The sequence below is a fragment of the Garra rufa genome, chromosome 9 (assembly GCF_049309525.1).
Source record: "Garra rufa chromosome 9, GarRuf1.0, whole genome shotgun sequence".
Lineage (NCBI taxonomy): Eukaryota > Metazoa > Chordata > Actinopteri > Cypriniformes > Cyprinidae > Garra > Garra rufa.
This window is the reverse complement of record NC_133369.1, coordinates 12,061,690-12,084,961: the sequence shown is the minus strand read 5'-3', so window position 1 is coordinate 12,084,961 and position 23,272 is coordinate 12,061,690. Positions and strand designations below refer to the sequence as shown.

Below are 23,272 nucleotides of genomic sequence, written 5' to 3'. Positions count from 1 at the left end.
CAACACTGCTGCCACCTGCTGGCGGTTTTAAGTTTCCCGTCATGTTCCATTCTTTTCCAACATATTTCTATATTCAGAGTTCGGTATTTAAAACATTAATCTTATAACATTATTTATGCAATTATAAGTACAGTCTAAATGTATAAATACCACATTTAAATGTCACTCCATGAAGCTTCTGTGCAGTGCTAAGAGTTTTGTTTACATGATTTCATGGATAACAATAGCCAGTCATTCATTCACATTAATGAAGTATTCAGAGAAAAATCTTGCCTGTTTTCATTTACATCTTTTTATTTATGAAATTTTTATTCATTTTGTAGAATTTAATTTTAAATGAACAGAATACTGCACGGTATCATGATACTTCAACTGGTATAGTATCGTAAGTCATTTTTATGGTATCGTAACAACCCTAATATTTACTGTATGTGTACATACATTATAAATATACACAGTATACGCACATATCATTTATTATATAACTTTTATTTTGGATGTGATTAATCGTTTGACAGCACTACTTCAAGCACAAAATATTAAGCAGCACAACAGTTTTTTTATACTGATAATAATAATTAGAGGACCAAATCAGCATCTAAGAATTATTTCTGAGGATCATGTGAAATCAGTTTTGCCATCATAGGAATAAATAATTTGATATATATTAGAATAGAAAACAGTTTAGTTTAAAATTGTAATAATATTTCACAATATTACTGTGTTTTTGATTTGAATAAATGCAGCCTCAGTGAGCATAAGCGACTTCTGTCAAAAACAAAAAAGGGGCATTAATAACATGCACATAGTACCTTATTAATGTTCTGACATGCTTATTTATGGTGCTTACATTGCATTATTGTAGTGGTTGTTAAGTGATAAAACCATCCAGCCATAAATCAGTAAAAGTCAGGCTGACATTAACATTGTTAACACAGTTATTCATTGTAGAATAGTAATTCATTAAGGTAGGTTTTGTACCAGAAAGCACATAAAGCAACATTTTGTACTGCTTTACAAACAAAATCAGTTGAGTGTTTTATTAGCCATCACTGCATGCATGAAAATTTTCAAATTGATATTAAAATGTACATTTTTAAAATGCATTTATTCAATATACTATATTCTTTTAGCTTTCCTATGCAATATCATTCTTTAAGGAGCTACCGAGTGTCTTCTCCAGTTCCACACACCAGTTACCCTGATCATGGTAGCTCCTAAGCACTTTAACATCTGTCACACCACAACACATGTCCTCCAGCTCTCCCTGCTGGAAGACATGATAATAGCGGTGAAATACAGGCTTCTGACTTGCGTTGTCCAAGAGGCCGTTTGTGCTTCCAGTCGCTGCTCCCTTGTTATTGTCCGCATTACCTTTTAAGTGCCATGGCACCAGGAGATCTTGTGAAAGAAAAGCTGTGCGGTTAGTATGGACGTGGATTCTAGGTTGTGTCTCATTCTGCTCCTCTGTGCATTTCATGTCTGAACTAATTTTCCTATCATGCTCCTCCTGTGGATTGGACTTATTTTCTTCAGATTTAAGCTCCTCGCTGCTCTCTATACTTGTCTCAGTTGTTCTTTCTTTCAGATATTTTGATTTCTTATTGTTGTATTCTTGCTCCATGGCCCAAACGTAGATCAGAGCTCTTCCTCCTACCTTTAATAACCGGACCAGCTCTGTGACAGCAGCCTGTCTTCTCTCCTAAGAACACATGCAGTTTGTTCAGCATCATTAACAGATTTACACAATATTCATCTCAAATTTATTGTCTAATTACAAATACTAAAACTCAAATGGATGAATCTGTCATATTACTTTTTTTTACATTCACAAAGACATTTTATTTTTATTTTAATATAAAGGCCCATGTACTATGAAAGTATACATGTTTTTTCTGCTTGCTAAGCCTGCATTTATTTTATCCAAAGTAAAGCAAAAACAGTAATGTTTTGAAATATTTTTACTATTTAAAATAACTATCTTTATTTGAATACATTTTAAAATGTAATTCCTGTGAAAATGTATTCCTGTGATTTCGAAGCTTGAATGTTTAGCATCATTACTCCAATCACATGATCCATCAGAAATCATTCTAATTTTTGATTTGCTGTTCAAAAACATTATTATGTTGAAAACAGCTGAGTAGAATGTTTTCAGGTTTCTTGATGAATAGAAAGTTCAGATACCAGCATTTACCTGAAATATAATTACTTTGTAACATTATAAATGTCTTTATCATCACTTTTGATAAATTTAAAGCGTCCTTGCTAAATAAAACAATTAATTTCTATAATTTCCTTCCCCCTCCCCCCCAATTTATTTTGAATGGTATAGTGTATAATGTTACAAAAGCTTTATTTTAGATAAATGCTGATCTTTGGACCTTTCTATTTATCAAAGGATCGTGAAAAAAAAATTAAAAGTTTTAAATATTGATAACATTATTAATAAAAAATGTTTCTTGAACAGCAAATCAACATATTAGAATGGTTTCTGAAGGATCGTGTGACACTGAAGACTGGAATAATGACAGAAAAATGTAGCTTTAATCACAGAAATAAATAACATTTTATAGTATATTCAAATAGAAAGCCGTTATTTTAAATAGTAAAAATATTTCACAATAATACTGCTTTTGCTGTATGTTGGATCAAATAAATGTAGACTTGGTGAGCAGAAGAGACTTCAATATCAAAGTAAAATGTATTAAAGTCTGTCAAATTTTAAAACACACACTACTGTTGGGGTCGGTAAGATTTTTAGTGTTTTTAAAAGCAGTGTTTTATCCAAAGGCTGCGTTTATTTGATTAAACATGTAATATTGTGAAATTTCATTAAAATGTTACTGCTTTTTTATTATCTATACATTAAAATGTAATTTATACCTATGATAGCAAAGCAGAATATTCAGCAGCCATTACTCCAGTCTTCAGTGTCACATGATCCTTTAGAAATCATTCTAATATGTTAAAAATAGTGCTAATTACTCTGGAAACTATAAAACATTGTTTTTTTCCTAGGACTTTTTCCTTCCTAGATTTCTTTCTTTCTTCAGTCGTAAAGAAATGTTTTTTGAGGAAATCATTTCAGGATTTCTCTCCATATAATGGACTTCTATGGTGCCCCCGAGTTTGAACTTCCAAAATGCAGCTTCAAAGGGCTCTAAATGATCACAGTTGAGGAAAGAAGGGTCTTATCTTGCAAAACGATCGGTTATTTTCTAAAAAAAAAATTACAATTTATATACTTTTTAACCTCAAATGCTCGTCTTGTCTAGCTCTGTGTGTACTCTGTGTAGAGATTAAAAAGTATATAAATTGTAAATGTTTTTAGAAAATAACTGATCGTTTCGCTAGGTAAGACACTTCTTCCTTGGCTGGGATCATTTAGAGCTCTTTAAAGTTGCATTTAAACTGCATTTTAGAAGTTCAAACTCAGGGACACCATAGAAGTCCATTATATGGAGTGAAATCCTGAAATGTTTTCCTCAAAAAACATAATTTCTTTACGACTGAAGAACGAAAGACATGAACATCTTGGATGACAAGGGGGTGAGTACATAATCTGTACATTTTTGTTCTGAAAGTGAACTACTCCTTTAATTCACATAAGGGTAATGGCTCAGAAAAAAAAGCATCAAAAAAGGCTGTTTAGTGTCACAAAGTAGATGGGAAATGGTTGTGAAGAAAATACATTCTTACGCTGCAAATGGAATTTAGAAAAACGTTATTATATTAAAATAACGTAACATTTTCCCCCCTGAATTACATTGTACGCTCACCTGTGTGGAGAAATGATGTATTACTGCAATAGAGATACAGGCATCACAGCTGCCACTGCGCAGGGGGACAGACAACGCATCTGACACAAATGCCTCATAACCCCGCTCAATGCAGATCTGCACCAGATTAGCACTGCGGTCACAGCCCACCTACAAATGGACAGACAATAGAGATAACATCCGAGTTAGGGGTTAAAGTAATGGAAATCAACTTATGAAATGTCCAACCAAGTCCATTTCTCTTCCTGGTAAAGTCTGCTGAGTTATATTACTTACAGACATTACTTCAGGGTTGATCCCCAGGTATTTGCCATTGCCGCATCCGATGTCTGCCAGAATACTTCCAGGTGGCAGTGACAGTAGGAAATCTCGCACCTGCGGCCACGGTGAGTGTCGTGTGCTGCTGAAGTGGGAGGAAATCTCTTCGTAGACCTGATGAACATACTGCGCCTCCAAACGACACGCATCGCCTTCAGCAACAGGCACAGCTGGTGGAGAAGGCGGCTGCTGGCTATCACATACAGATGGATAGGCTACAAAAAGAAATTAAATATTTCATCTCAAGAATGTACAATATTTTTTAAAAGTTTGGGGTTGTATGACTGTTTTTAAAAACACTTGATCATCAAAGCTGCATTTATTTGACCAAAAATACATTAAAACAGTTATACTGTCAAATATTATTACAATTTAAAAGAATTATTTTATATTTTAACATTTTAAAATGTAATCTATGTCTGTGATGGCAAAGCTGACTTTTCAGCATCATTACTCCAGTCTTTGGTGTCACATGATCCTTCAGAAATCATTCTAATATGTTGATTTGGCGTTCAAGAAACATTTTTTCTTATTATCAATGTTGAAAACAGTTGTGTTGCTTAATATATTTGTAGAAACTGTAATATATTTTTGTCAGGATTTTTAAAAATAACAGCAAATATTTAAAATAGAAACCTTTTGTAACATTCTAAATTTTGCTATTGTCACTTTTGATCAATTTAATGCATCCCTGTTGAATAAAAGTACTACTTAAAAATACAAATCTTCCTTAGCACAAACTATTAAATGGTACTGTACTATACAAAAAATACTTCACACACGCACCACAGTTGCAGGGTGTATGTCTGATTTTGCGGAACGTCAGAGATGTCCTGGTATCACGGCGACTCAGGGTCAGATTGTTCAAGTCAGAGGTTATAACCCCTGACCCTCCAGCCTCCAACACCGGTACCACATCAAATTTCCGAGGTGTTATGCTGACATGAAACATAGACAAAACATGTTCATCTCTCCCTACAAAAAAGAATTTATAATATACACTACCACTCAAAAAGTTTTGGACAGTAGGTTTTTTATGCTTTTTAAAGTAGTCGCTTCTGCTCACCAAGTCTCAGATCAATGGATTCTAAGTTACTCTATATTCCCAGAACTAGACTTAAAAATAGAGGTGATCGCGCTTTTGCGGTAATCGGTCCCAGGTTATGGAATAGCCTTCCGTTATATATCAGATCTGCTCAAACCCTGTCAGTTTTTAAATCTGCGTTATAAACTTACCCTTTCTCTAAGGCGTTTAATATTCCTTAATATTCTCTTAACTTTAATTAAACTGTCTTTTTATTTTTGCTTTTGTAAAGTACTTTGGTCAACATTGGTTGTTTTTAAATGTGCTATATAAATAAACTTGTATCGTATTGTATTGTATTGTATTGTAAGTCTGCATTTATTTGACCCAAAGTACAGCAAAAACAGTAACACTTTGAAATATGTCTACTATTTAAAAAAACGGTTTTCTATTTGAATATATTTTAAAATGTAATTTATAAATGTGAATTCAAAGCTGAATTTTCAGCATCATTACTCCAGTTACATGATCACTCAGCAGTAAGTTATTTTAAATAGTAAACATATTTTTGAACAATATTACTGCTTTTGTTGTATTTTGGATCAAATAAATGCAGGCATGGTGAGCAGAAGAGACTTTATTAAAAACATTTAAAATCTTACTGTTCAAAAACTTTTGACTGGTAGTGTAATATAGCATAATATATTGTATTTAGTGAACATGCACAAAATAAAAGTCCTGTTTCTCACCCGTGAGTCCACAAATAACGGCTCTCTCCTTTCATCACTAGCAGACTTCGCTCTGGCAGCACCACAGCGACAGAACGTCCATCAGGATGTTTGAAGTCCATTACTGTCTACAGAAAAATATCAAGAGGTCTATATTTATTCATGTAAGAATATCATGAGGTTCATGTTCCATCTCTATCTTTGTTTTGACAAAGGAAAATCAGAAATCAATAATGCTGCTGTACCATAACTAATCAATAAGGCTACAAACAGGTCTGGTGTAACAGAACACCCTGATTCACTAATAACACTGATGTATGAAAAACGTAAACATAAACATATCCTTACAAACACATCCCCAAAAATTCTTAGAAGACACAAATTTAGTGCTTCATTTATTCATACCTTTGCTCCGAGACTCAAAGAAAGGATGGTGTCTTCAAAAGCAGAGTGAGTGTCCACATGAGGGGGAATCCCTGTTCCAGACAATAACATTTAGTCCTATACGCAGACATAAATCTCCCCTCAGCTGCATAAATACATCATGTACTACCTTGTCCACTTTGGTATTGGTTTACAGTGAGCTGGTCTGGAAGGACACTTATGTGGCCATCAGCCAAACATCTTTGTAGTAAAGCATCACATTCTGCCGGCAGCCCTGAAATGACAGGTGTCTATTCAATTTAAGTTGATTAAATATATGTGACCCTGGACCACAAAACCAGTCATAAGGTTAAATTTGACAAAACTGAGATATATACATCATATGAAAGCTCAATAAATAAGCTTTCTATTGATGTATGGTTTGTTATGATAGGACAATATTTGGCCGAGATACATCTATTTGAAAATCTGCAATCTAAGGGTGCAAAAAAATCTAAATACTGAGAAAATCACCTTTAAAGTTGTCCAAATTAAGTTCTTAACAATGCATATTACTAATCAAAAATTACATTTTGATAGGTTTACAGTAGGAATTTTACAAAAAATCTTAATGTAACATGATCTTTACTTAATTTCCTAATGATTTTTGACATAAAAGAAAAATCAATAATTTTGACCCATGCAATGTATTTTTGGCTATTGCTACAAATATACCCCAGCGACTTAAGACTGGTTTTGTGGTCCAGGGTCACATATAATACCTAAATTATATTTAAGTATATATACACTTCTATTCAAATGTGTGGAGAAAATTATTCATTTTATACAGCGTTGCTGCATTAAATTGATTAAATATGACAGTAAATACATTTAAAATCTTGCAATATTTATTTATGAATTTTTTTTTTTTTTTACTTTTTATTTAAATACATTAAAAACATATTTTTCAATAAAATATTATGCAGGACAACTGTTTTCAACACTGATAATAATAACAAAAAAAGTCTTGAGTAAATGACGGATTAAAACTGAGACATTACAGGAATAATTTAAAAAAATTAAAATAGAAAACAGTTGTTTTACATGTTAATATTTTACAATACTACTGTTTTTACTGTATTGTTTAAAAGTAATAAGTGAGTATTAGAGATTTCTTTTAAAACACACACACACACACACACACACACACACACACACACACATACATATTATAATCATCATCATCATCATCATCAAAAAAAAAGATGATACAAAAAAAGTGCATTTTTCATACTTACCACCTGGTAAAGGCTTGTCTTTGTCCACGTTATTATTATCATACCGAAACTCATACCCATAATGCTTCACTCTTCTGTGTTTTAAAGCTTTCTGCACTGCAATACACAAATAAATACATTATTATTATTACTAATAAATACACTACCAGATTTCAAATATTTAAAAAAGAAGTCTCTTCTGCTCACCAAGCCTGCATTTATTTGATTCAAAGTACAGCAAAAACTGTAATATTTTAAAATATGCTTCCTATTTCAATACATTTTTAAATGTAATTTATTCCTGTGATTTTAAAGTATTATTCACTCCAGCCACATGATCCTTTAGAAATCATTCTAATAGTATGATTTTGATTTTTTAGGTTTCTTTGATAAATAGAAAGTTCAGAAGAACAGCATTTATCTGAAATAGAAATCTTTTGTAACATAACACCACTTTTGATCAATTTAAAGCATCCTTGCTAAATAAAAGTATTAATTTCTATAATTTCTTTTCCAAAAAAAATGATACTGACGCCAAGCTTTTGAATGGTATAGTAGTGTATAATGCTCAAAAGCTTTTTATTTCATATAAATGCTGAACTTTGGATCTTTCTATTCATCAAAGAATCCTGAGTATGTACTCAACTGTTTAAATATTGATAATAATTATTAAAATATTAAAAATATTTTCTTGAACAGGAAATCAGCATATTAGAATGATTTCTGAAGGATCATGTGACACTGAGGACTGGAGTAATTATGCTGAAAAATTACCTTTGATCACAGGAATCAATTACAATTAAAAATATATTCAAATAGAAAACGCTTATTTTAAATAGTAAAAAGAGTTCACAATATTACTGCTTTTGCTGTATTTTGGATCAAATAAATGAGCAGAAGAGGCTTGTAGTGTGTAGTGTCATTAAGTTTGCCTTTTGCAAAATATAACTCTGCCACATATTAATACATGACAAAGAGGATTAAACAATGACATTTTTTTGATTTGCAATTATTCTAACTGAGGCTGTCAAGTACCCAAGTATCTCTTACCAGTGACATCAGTATCTGGCGTCCAATCAACAGCCTGCAGCAGCTGCAGCTCCTCCTCTGGAGACACAAAATCCTCCAAAACAGAGAGACCAGGAGGCAAAGCACAGGATACACTCCTATCACTGTCCACTGGCAGTCAATCAAAGAAGAGATCCATCAGAAACACTGTTTTAAGGCTCACTAAAAATGTGATTATAAATATGTCTCACCTTCCTCAACATAGCTGAAATAAAGTGTCACACTTTGATCATGACACTGCAGTGCTCGTCCATTGAGCAGTGAATATGCATTCTGGCCTGCTTCAGCTGACAAATATGTTACAAACGCATATGGTTTCCCTGGAGGGGTGAGGAGTGACTCAACAGTACCTCCCTCCTTAAGAACCTCCAGCAGCGACTCTCTGCTCACTCCATTCCCCAAACCTCCATTAGAGACCACCAGATGCTACATAAAAAACATCCATGAACATAGACATTACTGACTGCTTTTAATCAATTACGCAAAGAAATGAACTGCAGACCCTTGTTACTGTAACTTAGACTAATAACTTATATCCATTATGATTCACAATTACTTCACGAAAATTAACCATGGTTTTATCACAAAAAAGTTACTATAGTTCAACCATGGTTACCACAAATTAACCATGGTTTTGCTACAATAACCATAGTTTAACCATGGCATTTGTTGAGAAAGTCGCGAATCATTTATCTTTCAGAACTGTTTAACAGTACTATCAATTGAATTGCATTCATTTAAAATAACATCTGTAGAATTTGTCGTAGTTAATACATTTATACACTGTTAAAAACGTGTTTAGTATTCAGGCACACAAAAATAATGAGAGGAAACTAACAGCAGTGCTGGCTATTTAAACTGATAATTTGGTCGATCCATATTATGCTGACAGTTCGTCAAAAGAAGCTTTGTAAGTACCTTTGTGGGATGTGTCACTGTGTTTATGCCCTCGTGTTTCAATAACGTGAGACTGGCTTTAATCTGCCTTCGAAGCAGTTTTTTCTCCTCTTTAGTTCTTCTGACAGCTCTTGTGCTGTCCATGCTGCTCTCCATTGTGCAACCGCATTTTTGATCCCCCTTACCAAGAGCTACATAATTGGTTCCTAGAAGCGTAGGTTCCTGTTGTATTTCTCAAATAACCAAAGTGACGTTTCCTATTGTTAAATGCTGTGAAAAATTACACAACTACGTCAAAATATATATGGGCCATTCTACATAATTTGTGCAAAGTGCAATCCTACAACCAAAAAAACACATTTAACAAGCATTTAAGTATTAAACACTTATGGTGCGTTCACACCGCACACTTTGTCTGCGTCAGGCAACGCACCTAACGCATCTAGTTTGACGCATGTACGTTGAAGCTGGCAACGCTTGCTTTTTGGTGCGTTCACACCGCACACGTCAGGCAACGCTCCCAACGCATCTAGTTTTCTGCACACTTCCCCTGAATAAACCATGGCAAACTATTGGGACTGGACATTTTGGAATCCTCTCATGAACATGTTTCGCTAGCTAACGAAATGGGAAATAATTACGTTGAGAAAAGATTTGACAACCCGATCTCTTCAGCGATCTTCATCCAAGCAAGTTCCTTTACATTCCTGTCTTTATACAACAACGAGGACGGATCATACAATTCTCTGCGATTGCAGACGGCTAGAATAAGTTTGTAGCCGTCGTCAATCGCAGAGAAATGTATGTTGTTGTTTTTTCTGCTCCCGCTTCATTCAAAATACGTGTGGTGACGTCGCTACAGTGAGACGCTCTGATTGGTTGACGCACTGCGTCAAGTGCGTTAAGTCCGTCAAAAGTTCAACTAGCTGAACTTCTGCGTTGCTTGCGTTGGCTGCGTTGACGCTTGAAACGCAGGTAACGCTTGAAAAGTTGACGGATCCAACGGACACAACGCAACGCAGAGCCTCTGACGGACCTCTGACGGACTCAACCATTGACTTTACATGTAATCTTGCCGCAACTGACGCATGACGGTTTGGGCGGTGTGAACGCAGCTTTAGATATTTACTAGATCTTTCTATTACCTACTGAAACCCACGATAATATTTTAAACATTAGTAAGCTTAATATACAAGTACGTGCCAAAAAATTTAAATATCGAGGGAAAGTCCATTTGTTTTAATAATTTGTTTAAAATAGTAAAACTTGTATGTTTATATTAGTTCACTACATACACTGAATTATTATAACAATTTTGATGATTATGGATTAAAGACAAAAAAAATCCAGTATTTCACAAAATTAGAATATTTCATGTGACCAAAATAAAGGATCTTAAAACACATGTTGGCCTTCTGAAAAGTGTTAATGTACTGTATTATGTCCTCAGTACTTTGTTGGGCCTCCTTTTGCACTAATTCCAGCATCAAGGCGGCGTGGCATGGAGGCGATCAGCCTTTGACATAGTTGAGGTGTTATTGTAGCCCAAGTTGCTTTGATACTGGCCTTGAGCTTGTCTGCATTCCCTCATCTTTCTTTTGACAAAACCCATAGGCCCGGTTTCACAGACAGGGCTTAGACTAAACCAGGATTAGGCCATAGTTCAATTAGGACATTTAAGTAATTTTTATAAACATGCTTAGAAAAAAAACATTACTGGTGTGGCGTGTGCATCTTGAGACAAAACAAAGGCACTGATGTATTTTAAGATCAATCAGTGCAATTTTATTTTAGTTGAAACAGCTCAGACTTACATTTTAGTCTAGGACTAGGCTTAATCCTTGTCTGTGAAACCGGGGGATAGATTTTTAATGGGGTTTAAGTCAGGCGAGTTTGCCAGCCAATCAAGTACAGTTATTCCATGGCTATTAAACCAGGTACTGGTAGTTTTGGCTTTGTGGGCAGGTGTCAAATCCTGCTGGAAAATAAAATCATCATCTCCAAAAAGCTTGTCGGCAGCAGGAAGCATGAAGTGCTCTAAAATTTCCTGGTAGACAGCTGCATTGACTGTGGACTTGATAAAAGACAATGGACCCACACCAGCAGATGACATCAAACCATCACACTGGACTTTAAGCAGCTTGACTTTTGTGCCTCTCCGGTCTTCCTCCAGACTCTGGGACCTTGATTTCCAAATGAAATGCAAAATTTGCTTTCATCTGAAAACAGGACTTGGGACCACTGGGCAACAGACCAGTACTTTTTCTCCTTAGCCCAGCACAGACGCTTCTGACGTTGTTTTTGGTTCAGCAGTCTGTATGTGGTGGTTCTTGATGCACTGACACCAGCCTCAGTCCACTCCTTATGAAGCTCCCCCAGATTTCTGAACCGCCCTTGCTTGACAATCCTCTCAAGGCTACGGTCATCCCTGTCACTTGCGGACCTTTTCCGGACACATTTTTCCCTTCCTCTTAACACTGTTAATATACTTTGATACTGCGCTTTGTGAGCATCCAGCTTCTTTTGCAATTGCCTTTTGAGACTTTTCCTCCTTATGGAGGGTGTCAATGATGGTCTTCTGCACAACCATCAAGTCAGCAGTCTTCCCTATGATTCTGAAGCCTTCTATACCAGACTGAGACAATTTAAAGGCTGAGGAAACCTTTACAGGCATTTTGCGTTAATTAGCTGACTAGATTGGGACACAGGTAGCCTACAATGTTGAACTTTGTCATTATATTATAATTTTGTGAAATACTGGATTTTTTAAAACTGTTATCATTAATTCATAATCATTAAAGTTGAAACAAATAAAGGCTTGAGTTATTTCACTTTGTGTGTAGTTAACTAATATAACATACAAGTTCCACCTTTTGAAACAAATTATTGAAATAAAAGGACTTTCCCTCAATATTCTAATTTTTTTGGCACATACCTGTATATAAATATATTTTTTTCATTGTTTTTAAAAGTATCTTTTTGACTATTGTCAATGTATAAATGTATAAACAATTACTAAGACCTAGCTTCATTTTGGATTTAGGTATCAACAGGCAAGATTACTGTGCATGAGAATTAACATTATATACCCCTTGAGATTATGATAATCAACCTCCTATATACATTTTCAAATGTAATTAAGCAATAAACTGAACAAACTTATAGATTGAGTATTTATTTACAAAAACATCTCATTTTTTAAATTGCCTGCTTATGATCACACTTCTGAGCGTCTGCAACTTTCAGTTCAGATTACTTACAATTTCTTTAACAAATACATGCTTCACAGTGCCTTGTAAGGGAAAACAAGTTTAACTCATCATAAACTAGCTTGCTGGAGTATATACTTGTCTCAAAAGGGGGTTTGGGTCACTCATCAGATAGTGAGGCTGAGAGAAAACAGCAAACAAGCTTTGATAACAGGTCAATATTGAATTGAATTGGCTTCTTGGAAACTTTTTTTTTTTAGAAGTACAAACAAAAAGTGAGTGAAAAAAAGGTGACATTTGATTGTTAAAATTTTTTACTAAAAATACTCAAAAGAAACAATAACAAATGTATGCTTTAGAAAACGGTTGATTTAGTTAACATAACACATCTAGCTTCCAATAATTCTTACAAGCAAAACACAAATCATCTTTCAGTACAGTATATTACATGACAGAAGATGTTCATAGAAAGGAAAAAAAACGGGAGCAGAGCTACTCTCCATAAACTATATATTGCCTGTCGGTCAAGGGATACACTCCCAAACTGGTGGACACAGGAAAATGGTTCAGTTATATCAGTCTTTTGTCATCTGCAAACTGTGGGTCCATCTAGTGGCAGAAGCATTTATTTCAGGAGCAAAGGAGGACGAGAATAGTGATGAAAATTTCCACAGAGAAACCTCACTTCTTCTGCTTCGGTGGTGGTCTGCAAAAAAGGAAGTTTCAGCTATAAATAACATTTCACACCAGAACTTGAAGTCATCTAATTTCTATTCAGGCCTAAACACAAAGCTGCATGAACAAAGGGTCACATGATACACAAACATACTTTGTAAATTTCCTACTGTAAAAATTAGTAATATGCATTCAATTGTCCAAACTTCATTTGGACAACTTTAAATGCGATGATTTTTTTGCACCCTCAGATTCCAAAATTTCAAATAGTTGTATGTCAGCCAATATTGTTCTATCCTAACGAACTACACATCAATGGAAAGCTTATATATGCATCTTTCAGATTATGTATAAATCTCAATAAAAAAAAAATTTGACCCTTCTGACTGGTTTTGTGGTCCAGGGTCACAAATGTTCATTGCTCTTTTAGGTTTATGCATGAAGACTCACCTGTAGATTCCCACAACAACTGCGTGATCCCTCTCGTACGGCTCTAGCGTCAGCTGCTCCTGAGGTTTCATGTTCTCAGCGCTCATCTTCTTAACCTCTGAAGCAAACACTGCCTCTGGAGCGGCTGTTGAATCAATGCAGTTAGCCTGAGGAAGAAAAAAAAAAGAAAGTTAACAACTGAACACTGATGAATACTTGCAGCAAAAACAATCAATGTCAACACAGCAGCATTATACTACCTTGATTGAAATAACAAAATGGCCTCCATTCTTAAGGAAATTGTGTGCGTTGAGGGCGACAATTCTTGTTTGGTCAGGCTGAGCAACGTCGGCAAAGATGACGTCCACCATACCTTGAAATAAACAAGAGTGCTTTATTAAACTGCCTTGCAATGTGCATTCTTTACCACTCTAATGTCTACATCACAGGAACTTACCAACAAGCATGCGGTATTTGTGCGGGTGTCTTGCGTCTTCAATGATGGGAATAATGTTGGTTCTCTTTTTCGCCACATTCAGCAAGTCTCTGCCTGATCTGTGGGAGAACTCAACAGCATACACCAATCCCTCCTACAAGAAGAAAATGAATGAAAATTAGAAAATGTCAAACAATGCTTAAAATTAAACATTAAATATAAAGCTGGGATGGCATTTTTACATAAATTGTTTAAACACATAAAAGCACTTCAGTTATTCCAACAGCAGTGTTAATTTATGTATATGAATAAAACATTGAAAAAAAAAGAAAAAAAGAAACAAATTATTGAAATAAATGGACTTTCCCTCAATATTCTAATTTTTTTTTGGCACATACCTGTATATAAATATTTTTTTCATTGTTGTTTTTAAAAGTATCTTTTTGACTAGGGGTGGGCGGTACACCGGTGTCATAGTCAGCACCAGTGTGACATTGTGCCATGACATGGATTTTCTAATACCGTCAATACCGTAATAAATCAATTATGTGCCTCGAACGGCTGCATTTACATCAATAGTAGCTAATTCTAAATAAGGCATTAAATTTTCTTCAAACGTTCAGTTGTGGTCTGAATACCTGTCCTTATACTGAATATCTTGTTGTAAATTAAAAAGTAAAACATATTCGTATCAGCTTTGCAGGTGGTAGGTAAAAGGGGAGTGGCCATTAAACGACTGGTGAAACATCGTGAAGAAAGGTCGGGACTTTTCCCGGCGGCCGGCCGAAGGATTTACACAGCGGATCACAAATTGAGCGGGCGCGAGGCGAACGCGACCGGCCTGTTTACTTTTGATTTTGCGATAACGCACACTCTGTGTAAAGGGAGCAGCACATCTTATAACGTTAATAGATATTTGTCAGTGAGTACAAGATTGCAGCAAATCCTCCAGTCTATGTTTGTAATCTCTCTTTACTTTCGACCCGTGATCATTTAAATCTAAAGGTCATTGTACACTGAGTATGCGTTTTTTTTTTAGTTTTGTCATATTCGCCATCCTTATCAAAATGCTTATTATGTATGCGAAAATGCAGAAAATCAAACACGATCCAATTTTTTTATGATGGACGAAAGTTTCAGAGGCAGTGTGTAAACTCGATTAACATAACCTGTATTTTTTTTTTTACGTGCAAAAATCTCAGACGAAAATGTCGTACTCATGTGTGCAATGACATTAACTCCAGCAGCTGGTGTTGGATGCAGGGTTGCCAAGTCAGCGTTTTTACCCACAGAATTGGTCTACTTTTAAACTGTTGCCATGGGTTGATTTCCCCCAGTTATTTAAAGGTTTTAAATATTGCAGAAATTCAATTTCAATAAAAAATATTTTTTTTGTTGTACACTGTTAAGCAAGATCTTTAGGTTTTTTGCAAAACAAATATGTTAAGGATGCATACTCTCCCATGTCTCTTTTTGATAAGGATACCTACCATTTACTTATTATATTATAAAAATACTTTATATATAAAAAAAAACTTTATTCACATACTAAAGGGACAGGACAGGCTACTCCTCCCAAAATGTACCAAAAAAAGTAATACCGTGATATTATACCGTCACCGTTCAAAAGATGAAAAATACCGTGATATTAATTTTAGGTCATATCGCCCACCCCTATTTTTGACTATTGTCAATGTATAAATGTATAAACAATTACTAAGACCTTTGATCAAGCGAGGTACAGCTCACAGATATTCCAACAGCAGTGTTAGTAAAAAAAAAAAAAAAAAAAAAAATGTAAGCTGCTAACTTTGCAATTTCAAGATACGCAAGCAAAAATGCTCCTGACAGTTCAGCAATATGACACGAGCAAGAGTTAAGAGTGCTTTTTTTTGTTTCGTTTCGGTATTGGAATCCACTTTGGCGAATCACTGATAATCTAAGCCATTCATAAAAACATAATTTGATTTGCTTCAGAAGGATATAGCTGTTTTGAAAGAATTGTTTGAATGTCTCAGTGATTTAATCATAAACACATGCTGCCACCTGCTGGCGGTTTTAAGTTTCCCAACATATTACATTCTTTTCCAACATATTTCTATAATCAGAGTTTTGTATTTAAAACATTAATCTCATAACATTATTTATGCAATTATTAATTCAGTCTAAATGTATAAATACCACATCTAAATGTCACTTCATGGAGCTTCTGTACAGTGCTAAGATGTAGGAATGGGCATTTTAAGCAAAAATACTATTCAATAATCGCAGGGTATTATTCGATTATTATTCGAAAATCGCACCCCTCCTGCGCATGCACGCCCATACATAAACAGAGAGAGGACACGAGACCATTCAGGCTTTCAATATGTATGACAACAAACTTTAATTCATTCGAGAATCTGTCTTAACAAATCTGTCTTAACATAAGCCATTAAATGGTTGTAATGTATGATTGCTAAAATATTAATATAATAAATAATGGCACTTATTAACGTAACAGTCCATCGATTAGCATTCAGCTGCTCATAAGCCTAAGACATTCCTATTTTAAAAATGAACATGAACATTCATAGCATTAAAAAAAAAAAAAAAACATTTGATCAGTTAATCCATGAATATTGTAGGCTTAAAACATTGCGCACTAAAACATATTGTGAACACCCTGAATAACGGTAGGCTACTTATATGAATATTAATTTTAATATAATAATAACCTATATAGTGTTTTTATTTAAAAAAATGAGCATGTCCACATGATCGGGATAAAAACGGGAGCGCAATCTGTTCACAATATGTTTCCATTCAAAAATGCGAATTTATGCGCAAAACTGGAACATGGCAATTGCGCATAAAGCATTGTTTCTATACAACGAGACAGAGAGAACAAAACTAAATAGCACTTAGAAAACTAGGAAAAGCAACTGAAAACAATAATTTTCTTATAGATAATAAATTGGTTGCACCTCAGGGCGAGCAGTAGGGATGTGACTGTGAGGGAATTTTCCCACCGTGTCCGTGTGACAACACAGGTAATAACGGTAACACCGAGGGGAAATGTTGAGGGACAGTTAGAGTTTTCCCTTGTTCCCACGCTTTTCTTACCTTTTAAATGGCTATAAATAGCCTGTGAGCATTTTACTTTTACTTTCGATTATAACTTTCACAAAATTGAATTATAAAAAAATAGGCGTACTGAAAATCAGTAAACACGCTGGAACCAAATAAATAAACGAATGTTCTTCCGATGAGCTTCCAAAATCACCTTTTAGATAAACGGTAGTCGTCAAATGGACAGTTTTGCATTTTGCAACAAGATGGGTCGATGGTTAGTCAAGTTATCCCGTTCCATCGTGCAAAGTCACATGACTTTTTTAAAGCGCATTTATTCTGTTAAAGTTTTCTTATTGTAGTTTATGCGCATTTTTTTCTTTTCGGACAAAAAGTCTATCCTACTTAATAGTGCACATACGTTTTATGCGCATTTTTTTATATTCATGCGCATCTTCACGTTTCCATTCAGAGTTTTTATGCGATATTCCGGCCGCAGAGAACAGCCTTTGCATTGCAGTGGCTCAACTATGATAAACAAGCTTCACACGGCAGAGTTTGCACTGCACTTCATTCTCATTCATTTTATTAGAATTAGAAATCTAGTTCTTCTGTTGTCCTTGACAGCTCTGGCGCATCACCACCGAAAACTTAGGGCATTTAATAATCGCACAACCTATTCGATATTCGGTAACTAAATCAACTAATCGAATATTTGATGATCGTGACCCATCCCTACTAAGATGAGTTTTGTTTGCTTGATTTCATGGATAACAATAGCCAGTAGGGGTGGAACGGTTCACAGAAGTCACGGTTCGGTTCGTACCTCGGTTCAGACGTCACGGTTCGGTATGATTTCGGTACAGTGGAGGGAAAAGCAAAACAAAAATGCAGAAGGCAATTAGATGTATTTCCACTCACATACCCAACAACCGCTGAACAACGGCAACACACAGTCCTCGTCTTTTCCACCACTCTCTCGCCTGTACTACTGTAACTGACTGGAAAAGCGAAGTTTTCCCAAACTTGCGATCTAAGGGGCCGTTCACATGTCGCGCCTAAAAACGCGTGAAAAACGCTAGGTGCGCTGCTTTCTTCCTGATCAACAAAGCGCTCGGGCGCTTGCGCTCCGGAAGCGTCTGCCGTTTCTAAGCAACCATCAGCTGCGCTCTAGCTCCAAGCCTATGCGTCTCCATGCATTGTTTCTTCTATTAGCGTCAAAATAATGGGGGCTTGACAAATCATAAAGTTCAGGAAATCCCTGGACCACAATGATGGACCGTCGAGCTGACAAAAAATTGCTGAGTGCCAGAGAATGTAGACGGGCTCTGATAGACCGCATACATAGGCGGAGCTCGGCTGCATCGACGCCAATCAGAGCTTCAGAGCTAAAGCGGGGCTAAATATTAGCTGTCCCTAAAGAACCCGCGTATCTAACAGTAGTTCCGCATTACATTAATTATTTTGCAGGCAAGTTTTTTTTTTTTTTCATACCGTGTATTCTCCGTTTAAATTCATGCACCGAACCGTGACCCCCGTACCGATTCGGTTCGAAACGAATACATGTACCGTTCCACCCCTAATAGCCAGGTATTCATTCACATTAATGAAGTATTCAAATTATTTTTTTTATTTCTGAAATTGATTCATTTTGTAGAACTGAATTTTAAATTAACAGAATACTGCATGGTATCGTGATACTTCCGCTGATATAGTATTGGAAGTTATTTTTATGGTATCGTGACAACCCTTCACTGCGGTACGATTCTCTGGACTCTCTAGGTCAATAATTATCAAAAGTTTAAATTTACCCTTTGGGGAGCTATAACAGGGTTGTTTAGAAAAGTGACCTGTCCAAATGTACCCAAAATCCTATAAAACCTCAAGAAAAATTCAAAACTTCATGAAGCCTGCTGTGCACATTCTATTCCAAACAAGCATGCAAAGTTTTAAGGAGATTGGACCACAGCTGCCGCTATAACAGTAATAAAAATTTAAAGTATAATATATTGATTTTAGTGGTTTCCATACTTGCTGAAATGCCTTAAAGTGCTTGAACTGTAATAGCTGCTTGCTTATTTTATTTAACCTTCTTCAGTAACTGAAAATGATATGTAATAGTTTTAGTTTAGTTAGTGCTGCTTAGTAGCTAAAGTATTAATATTAGAGGCAACTATAATGCTCCAACATATAGTGTTATGCATGAAAATAAACATTTTAATGTTTTATATGATGATGGTGATGATGTTGTGTGCAGATGTGGACTTTAACAAAAAAAAAAAAAAAAAGGGAAAAGAAACACATACCGGTCCAACAATGTCAGAAACATGGGATACGGTAGTTCCTGATGCGGCTCCTAAGTACATGACCTTCGCTCCTGGCTTGATGTGGATCTGGTCAACACCTCCTAAAATGGCTGCGGCCAGCTTCGACCGGAAAGGGTTCCATGCTCTGTACTCAATTTTAGTTTCCCCTTCCTTTCACAAAAGAAAAAAAAGAAAAAGTAATGAGCGCAATGCTTTCTAGAATTACTCTAGAGAACATTAAAGACAAGCTTCTGTAAGCTCACCTCAACACTTATTCTCTTTTCTCCATACACAGATTCTCCAAGAACCATGTTCTTTGTGACCAGGGCGTCCTCTCTGCCACGGCAGATAAAAACTCCTGAATTTTTAAACAGAATATGATGATTTAACACATTCTGAGCAACAACAGCCGGTTATGTCTCCATTTGAGAAATTGTGTCGTTGATGACCCACCTTCATGTCTATGGGGCTCTACTGTCACCTTTTTGCCTCCTCTGAACCCTCCTCGTCCTCCTCTTCCTCCACGGCCTCTAGGAGTGCCACGTCCGCCACCTCGTCCACGGAAGCCATCACCTCCAGGGGACCTGAATCCTCCACCTCCACCTGTGTGTGTGTATATATATATATATATAAAAAAGATATAGTGATCAAGATGAATGGAAATACAAATACAAATGTCTTGCATACTAAACTAGAAAAAGAGGGGTTATAAAAACCAAAAAAAATACAGACATATTGATAATACACCATTTTTTTATATTTTGTAGACCTGTCAAAAGTTTTTGAACAGTAAGATTTTTAATGATTTTCAAGGAAGTCTCTTCTGCTCACCAAATCTGCATTAATTTGATCCAAAGTACAGCAAAAACAGTACAATTTAGATAAAAAAAAAAAATACCTTTTCTTTTTGAATATATTTTAAGTAATTTATTCCTGCGATTTCAAAGCTAAATTTGAGCATCATTACTCCAGTCACATGATCCTTCAGAAACCATTCTAATATTCTGATTTGCTGCTCAAAAAACATTTATTATTATTGTTAAAAACAACAGAGTAGAATTTATTCAGGTTTCTTTGATGAATAGAAAGTTCAGAAGAACAGCATTTATGTGCAATACAATTTTTTGTAACATTATAAAGGTCTTCATCATCACTTTATCAATTTAAAGCATCCTTGCTAAATAAAAGTATTAATTTCTATCATTCAACAAAAAAAAAATAATACTGAGTGACTCCAAGCTTTTAAATGGTATAATGTATAGTGTTACAAAAGCTCTTTATTTCAGATAAATGCTGATCTTTGGATCTAAATATCAAAGAATCCTGAAAAAAGTACTCAACTGCTTTAAATATTGATTAAAAAATGTTTTTTGAACAGCAAATCAATATATTAGAATGATTTCTGAAGGATCATGTGACGCTGAAGACTGGATTAACGATGCTGAAAATTTAGCTTTGATCATAAGAATAAATTATATTTTTAAATGCATTCAAATAGAAAACAGTTATTTTAATTCAATTTCTTACTGTTTTTGCAGTACTTTGGATCAAACAAATGCAGACTAAGAAGAGACTAAAAAAACATTTATCTTACAGTTCAAAAACATTGGACTGATAGTGTCCACTAACATTTTAATGTCTGACCCAAATGTTATAAGCAATAACAGAAAAATGGATAACACAAGAATTACATATCTAAAAAAAAAATAATAATAATAATAATAATAATAATAAAGTGAAAAACAAACAAAAATCGCTTACCAAAACCACCTCTACCTCTTCCTCCTCGTCCACCTCGGTCTCCTCCTCTACCACGGTCTCCACCTCCTCTACCACCCCAGTCCCCTCCTCCTCCTCTTCCTCCACCAAAGCCACCACCTCCTCTTCCTCCTCCAAAGCCTCCTCGTCCGCCTCCTCTTGGGCTGAATCCTGTCAAAAAGAGTCAAATATTAATTCACAGATGTCCAGCTTCAACTAACTCCTTATATTAGAAAGAAAAACCTTTTAGTTAAAACTGGTTTTCACCAAGAAAGCCATTAGAGACAACACTTTTCTAACCAAGGGTTGCAACTGAGCTCTGGTGTTTAAATGTCCTCAACCCAACTAAACAACTAACTGTATTCTAAATTAAACTCAATTTCTTTTAGTTAGTGTGTAATGTGTCTTTGTTACAGATCGACTAAACCTAAACTATTTGTTTTCACTAGATTGTCGACATCAACATGGTCTGTCTGACAGACGAGGTAATTTCCTAAACCCATGTGGTCCTCAACAATGTGTGGAAACTCGACTATCAAAATAAACCTTGTGCATAACGTCCCGCCATAATCAAATTAATACAAATTGGAAATCTAATTAGTAATTTTAACAATAAAAAAACAACACAGATTAATCTTAGAAACAACAACTTATCTAAGTAAGTTGAAAGCCATGTGGAGCTTCCTCGCCGCGTGTGCAGCATGGCTCTGTTGCTCGCTAGCTCAATGTTATGCACCACAAGAAATATTATAGCACTTACCGAAACGTTTTAATAAAACCACATTGAGTTAAGATGTTTAAACACACTAATAAAACGACAAACAATGTCATTACATTTTAGAGAAAGAGTGTTTCGTGCTCCACAGCTTTAAGCGCATGGCTAACTTGGCCGGCATGCTCACACTAACAACTTAAAAACATTTATATTTTATCACACAACAATGAAAACAACCTTATATGCATAAAACATATAGCTATAACTTACCTGGTTTCATTTTACTGTATTATTTATGGCTAATCCTGTTTTAATACTACAAATAGCTGCCGCTGGTTCAGTCCCGCTGCTTTTCCTCCAGACGCGTTCAGCACTGATCAGGTGGCCACATGTGCGTCGAAAGTCTTTTCCCATAATGCACTTGGAAAAAACGTGGCTCTTCCTCGTTGTCTCGCCATCTAGTGGGAGCCATTGCAACTACAGTAAAACCAACTGCGACGTTTAAAAGGATAGTTTACCCAAAAATAAAAAAACAGTCATTGATGAAATGTCATTTCAAACACTTCAACATTTCAAAAAGACCTTCGTATAGACCTTTTTCCTGAGTAAACGATGAGCGCCGCCATTACGAATTCTAAAGTCAGATTGAATGCTTTTTTGTTCCGGTTTCCATAGGAACCCATTCAAATAGCGTCCAACTGTTTTTAATGTAGCTAACGTCGGCTGCTTCGTGTCATCTACACACTCATGAAAGTGAGGCACTGACAAATGACGGTCATTGCGACATTGCCAAGTGATGGAGCCATGTGCTTTTTAAAAACATTTGAATAGGTTTAACATCAGTTTATTAGCTCAGAATATACCTTAATGTGACTAGAAACAATGCAGACCGGAAATGCAAAGCATTCTTTCAGTTAAGAGTCGGACTTACTTCCGTGTTCAGGAAAAAGGTCTATATGTATAGTGTTTTCACGACGCTTCATCAATTGGCCACATTGGCGGCACTAAACGTAAACAATGCCACTGAACCGAACGAAACTCGATGAAAATGGTCAATTATTGTCATGTTTTGGGCTGTACTAATCGCTTAGACCGGGAAAAACATTTGGAGCAATATAGACTGCCAAAAGTTATAACAAATCGAGGAGAAGAGTGTAAAAACTGTCTGAGGAACAAAAGGTGTTTGTTGGCCAAACTGAACCAGGATTTCCAGGGTAAAATTCTTGACAACATTTG

At 35.4% G+C, this 23,272-nt stretch overlaps 2 protein-coding genes across 2 annotated transcripts; both read right to left on the bottom strand.

Moving 5' to 3' along the window:
- Window positions 1-332: 332 nt before the first annotated feature.
- alkbh8 (alkB homolog 8, tRNA methyltransferase) lies at window positions 333-9,613 on the bottom strand. The gene is made up of 11 exons (XM_073847447.1): window positions 9,479-9,613; window positions 8,752-8,986; window positions 8,543-8,671; window positions 7,514-7,609; window positions 6,406-6,510; window positions 6,258-6,328; window positions 5,874-5,980; window positions 4,887-5,038; window positions 4,059-4,315; window positions 3,783-3,932; window positions 333-1,702 (listed from the first exon to the last, which is right to left on the bottom strand). The coding sequence occupies exons 1-11, from the start codon at window positions 9,611-9,613 to the stop codon at window positions 1,139-1,141; spliced, it is 2,001 nt and encodes a 666-aa protein (XP_073703548.1). The 3' UTR covers window positions 333-1,138.
- Window positions 9,614-12,616: 3,003 nt separating this feature from the next.
- On the bottom strand, window positions 12,617-22,432 carry fbl (fibrillarin). The gene is made up of 9 exons (XM_073847363.1): window positions 22,307-22,432; window positions 21,325-21,492; window positions 20,017-20,166; window positions 19,827-19,921; window positions 19,564-19,734; window positions 14,228-14,360; window positions 14,031-14,143; window positions 13,792-13,937; window positions 12,617-13,372 (listed from the first exon to the last, which is right to left on the bottom strand). Exons 1-9 carry the CDS (start codon window positions 22,314-22,316, stop codon window positions 13,348-13,350), a joined length of 1,011 nt encoding a protein of 336 aa, XP_073703464.1. The 5' UTR covers window positions 22,317-22,432; the 3' UTR covers window positions 12,617-13,347.
- Between the last annotated feature and the right edge of the window lie 840 nt (window positions 22,433-23,272).

Bases quoted from the DNA above. Each gene is read 5' to 3' on its own strand.
- fbl (XM_073847363.1), bottom strand. The intron at 19,922-20,016 runs GTGGGTCATCAA...TTAAAAATTCAG, and splicing joins AGAGCCCCATAGACATGAAG to GAGTTTTTATCTGCCGTGGC. The intron at 19,735-19,826 runs GTGAGCTTACAG...CTTTTGTGAAAG, and splicing joins AAAAGAGAATAAGTGTTGAG to GAAGGGGAAACTAAAATTGA.
- alkbh8 (XM_073847447.1), bottom strand. From the start codon at position 9,613: ATGGAGAGCAGCATGGACAGCACAAGAGCTGTCAGAAGAACTAAAGAG. The intron at 6,329-6,405 runs GTAGTACATGAT...TGTCTGGAACAG, and splicing joins CCAATACCAAAGTGGACAAG to GGATTCCCCCTCATGTGGAC. The intron at 3,933-4,058 runs GTAAGTAATATA...GTCCATTTGTAG, and splicing joins TCAACCCTGAAGTAATGTCT to GTGGGCTGTGACCGCAGTGC.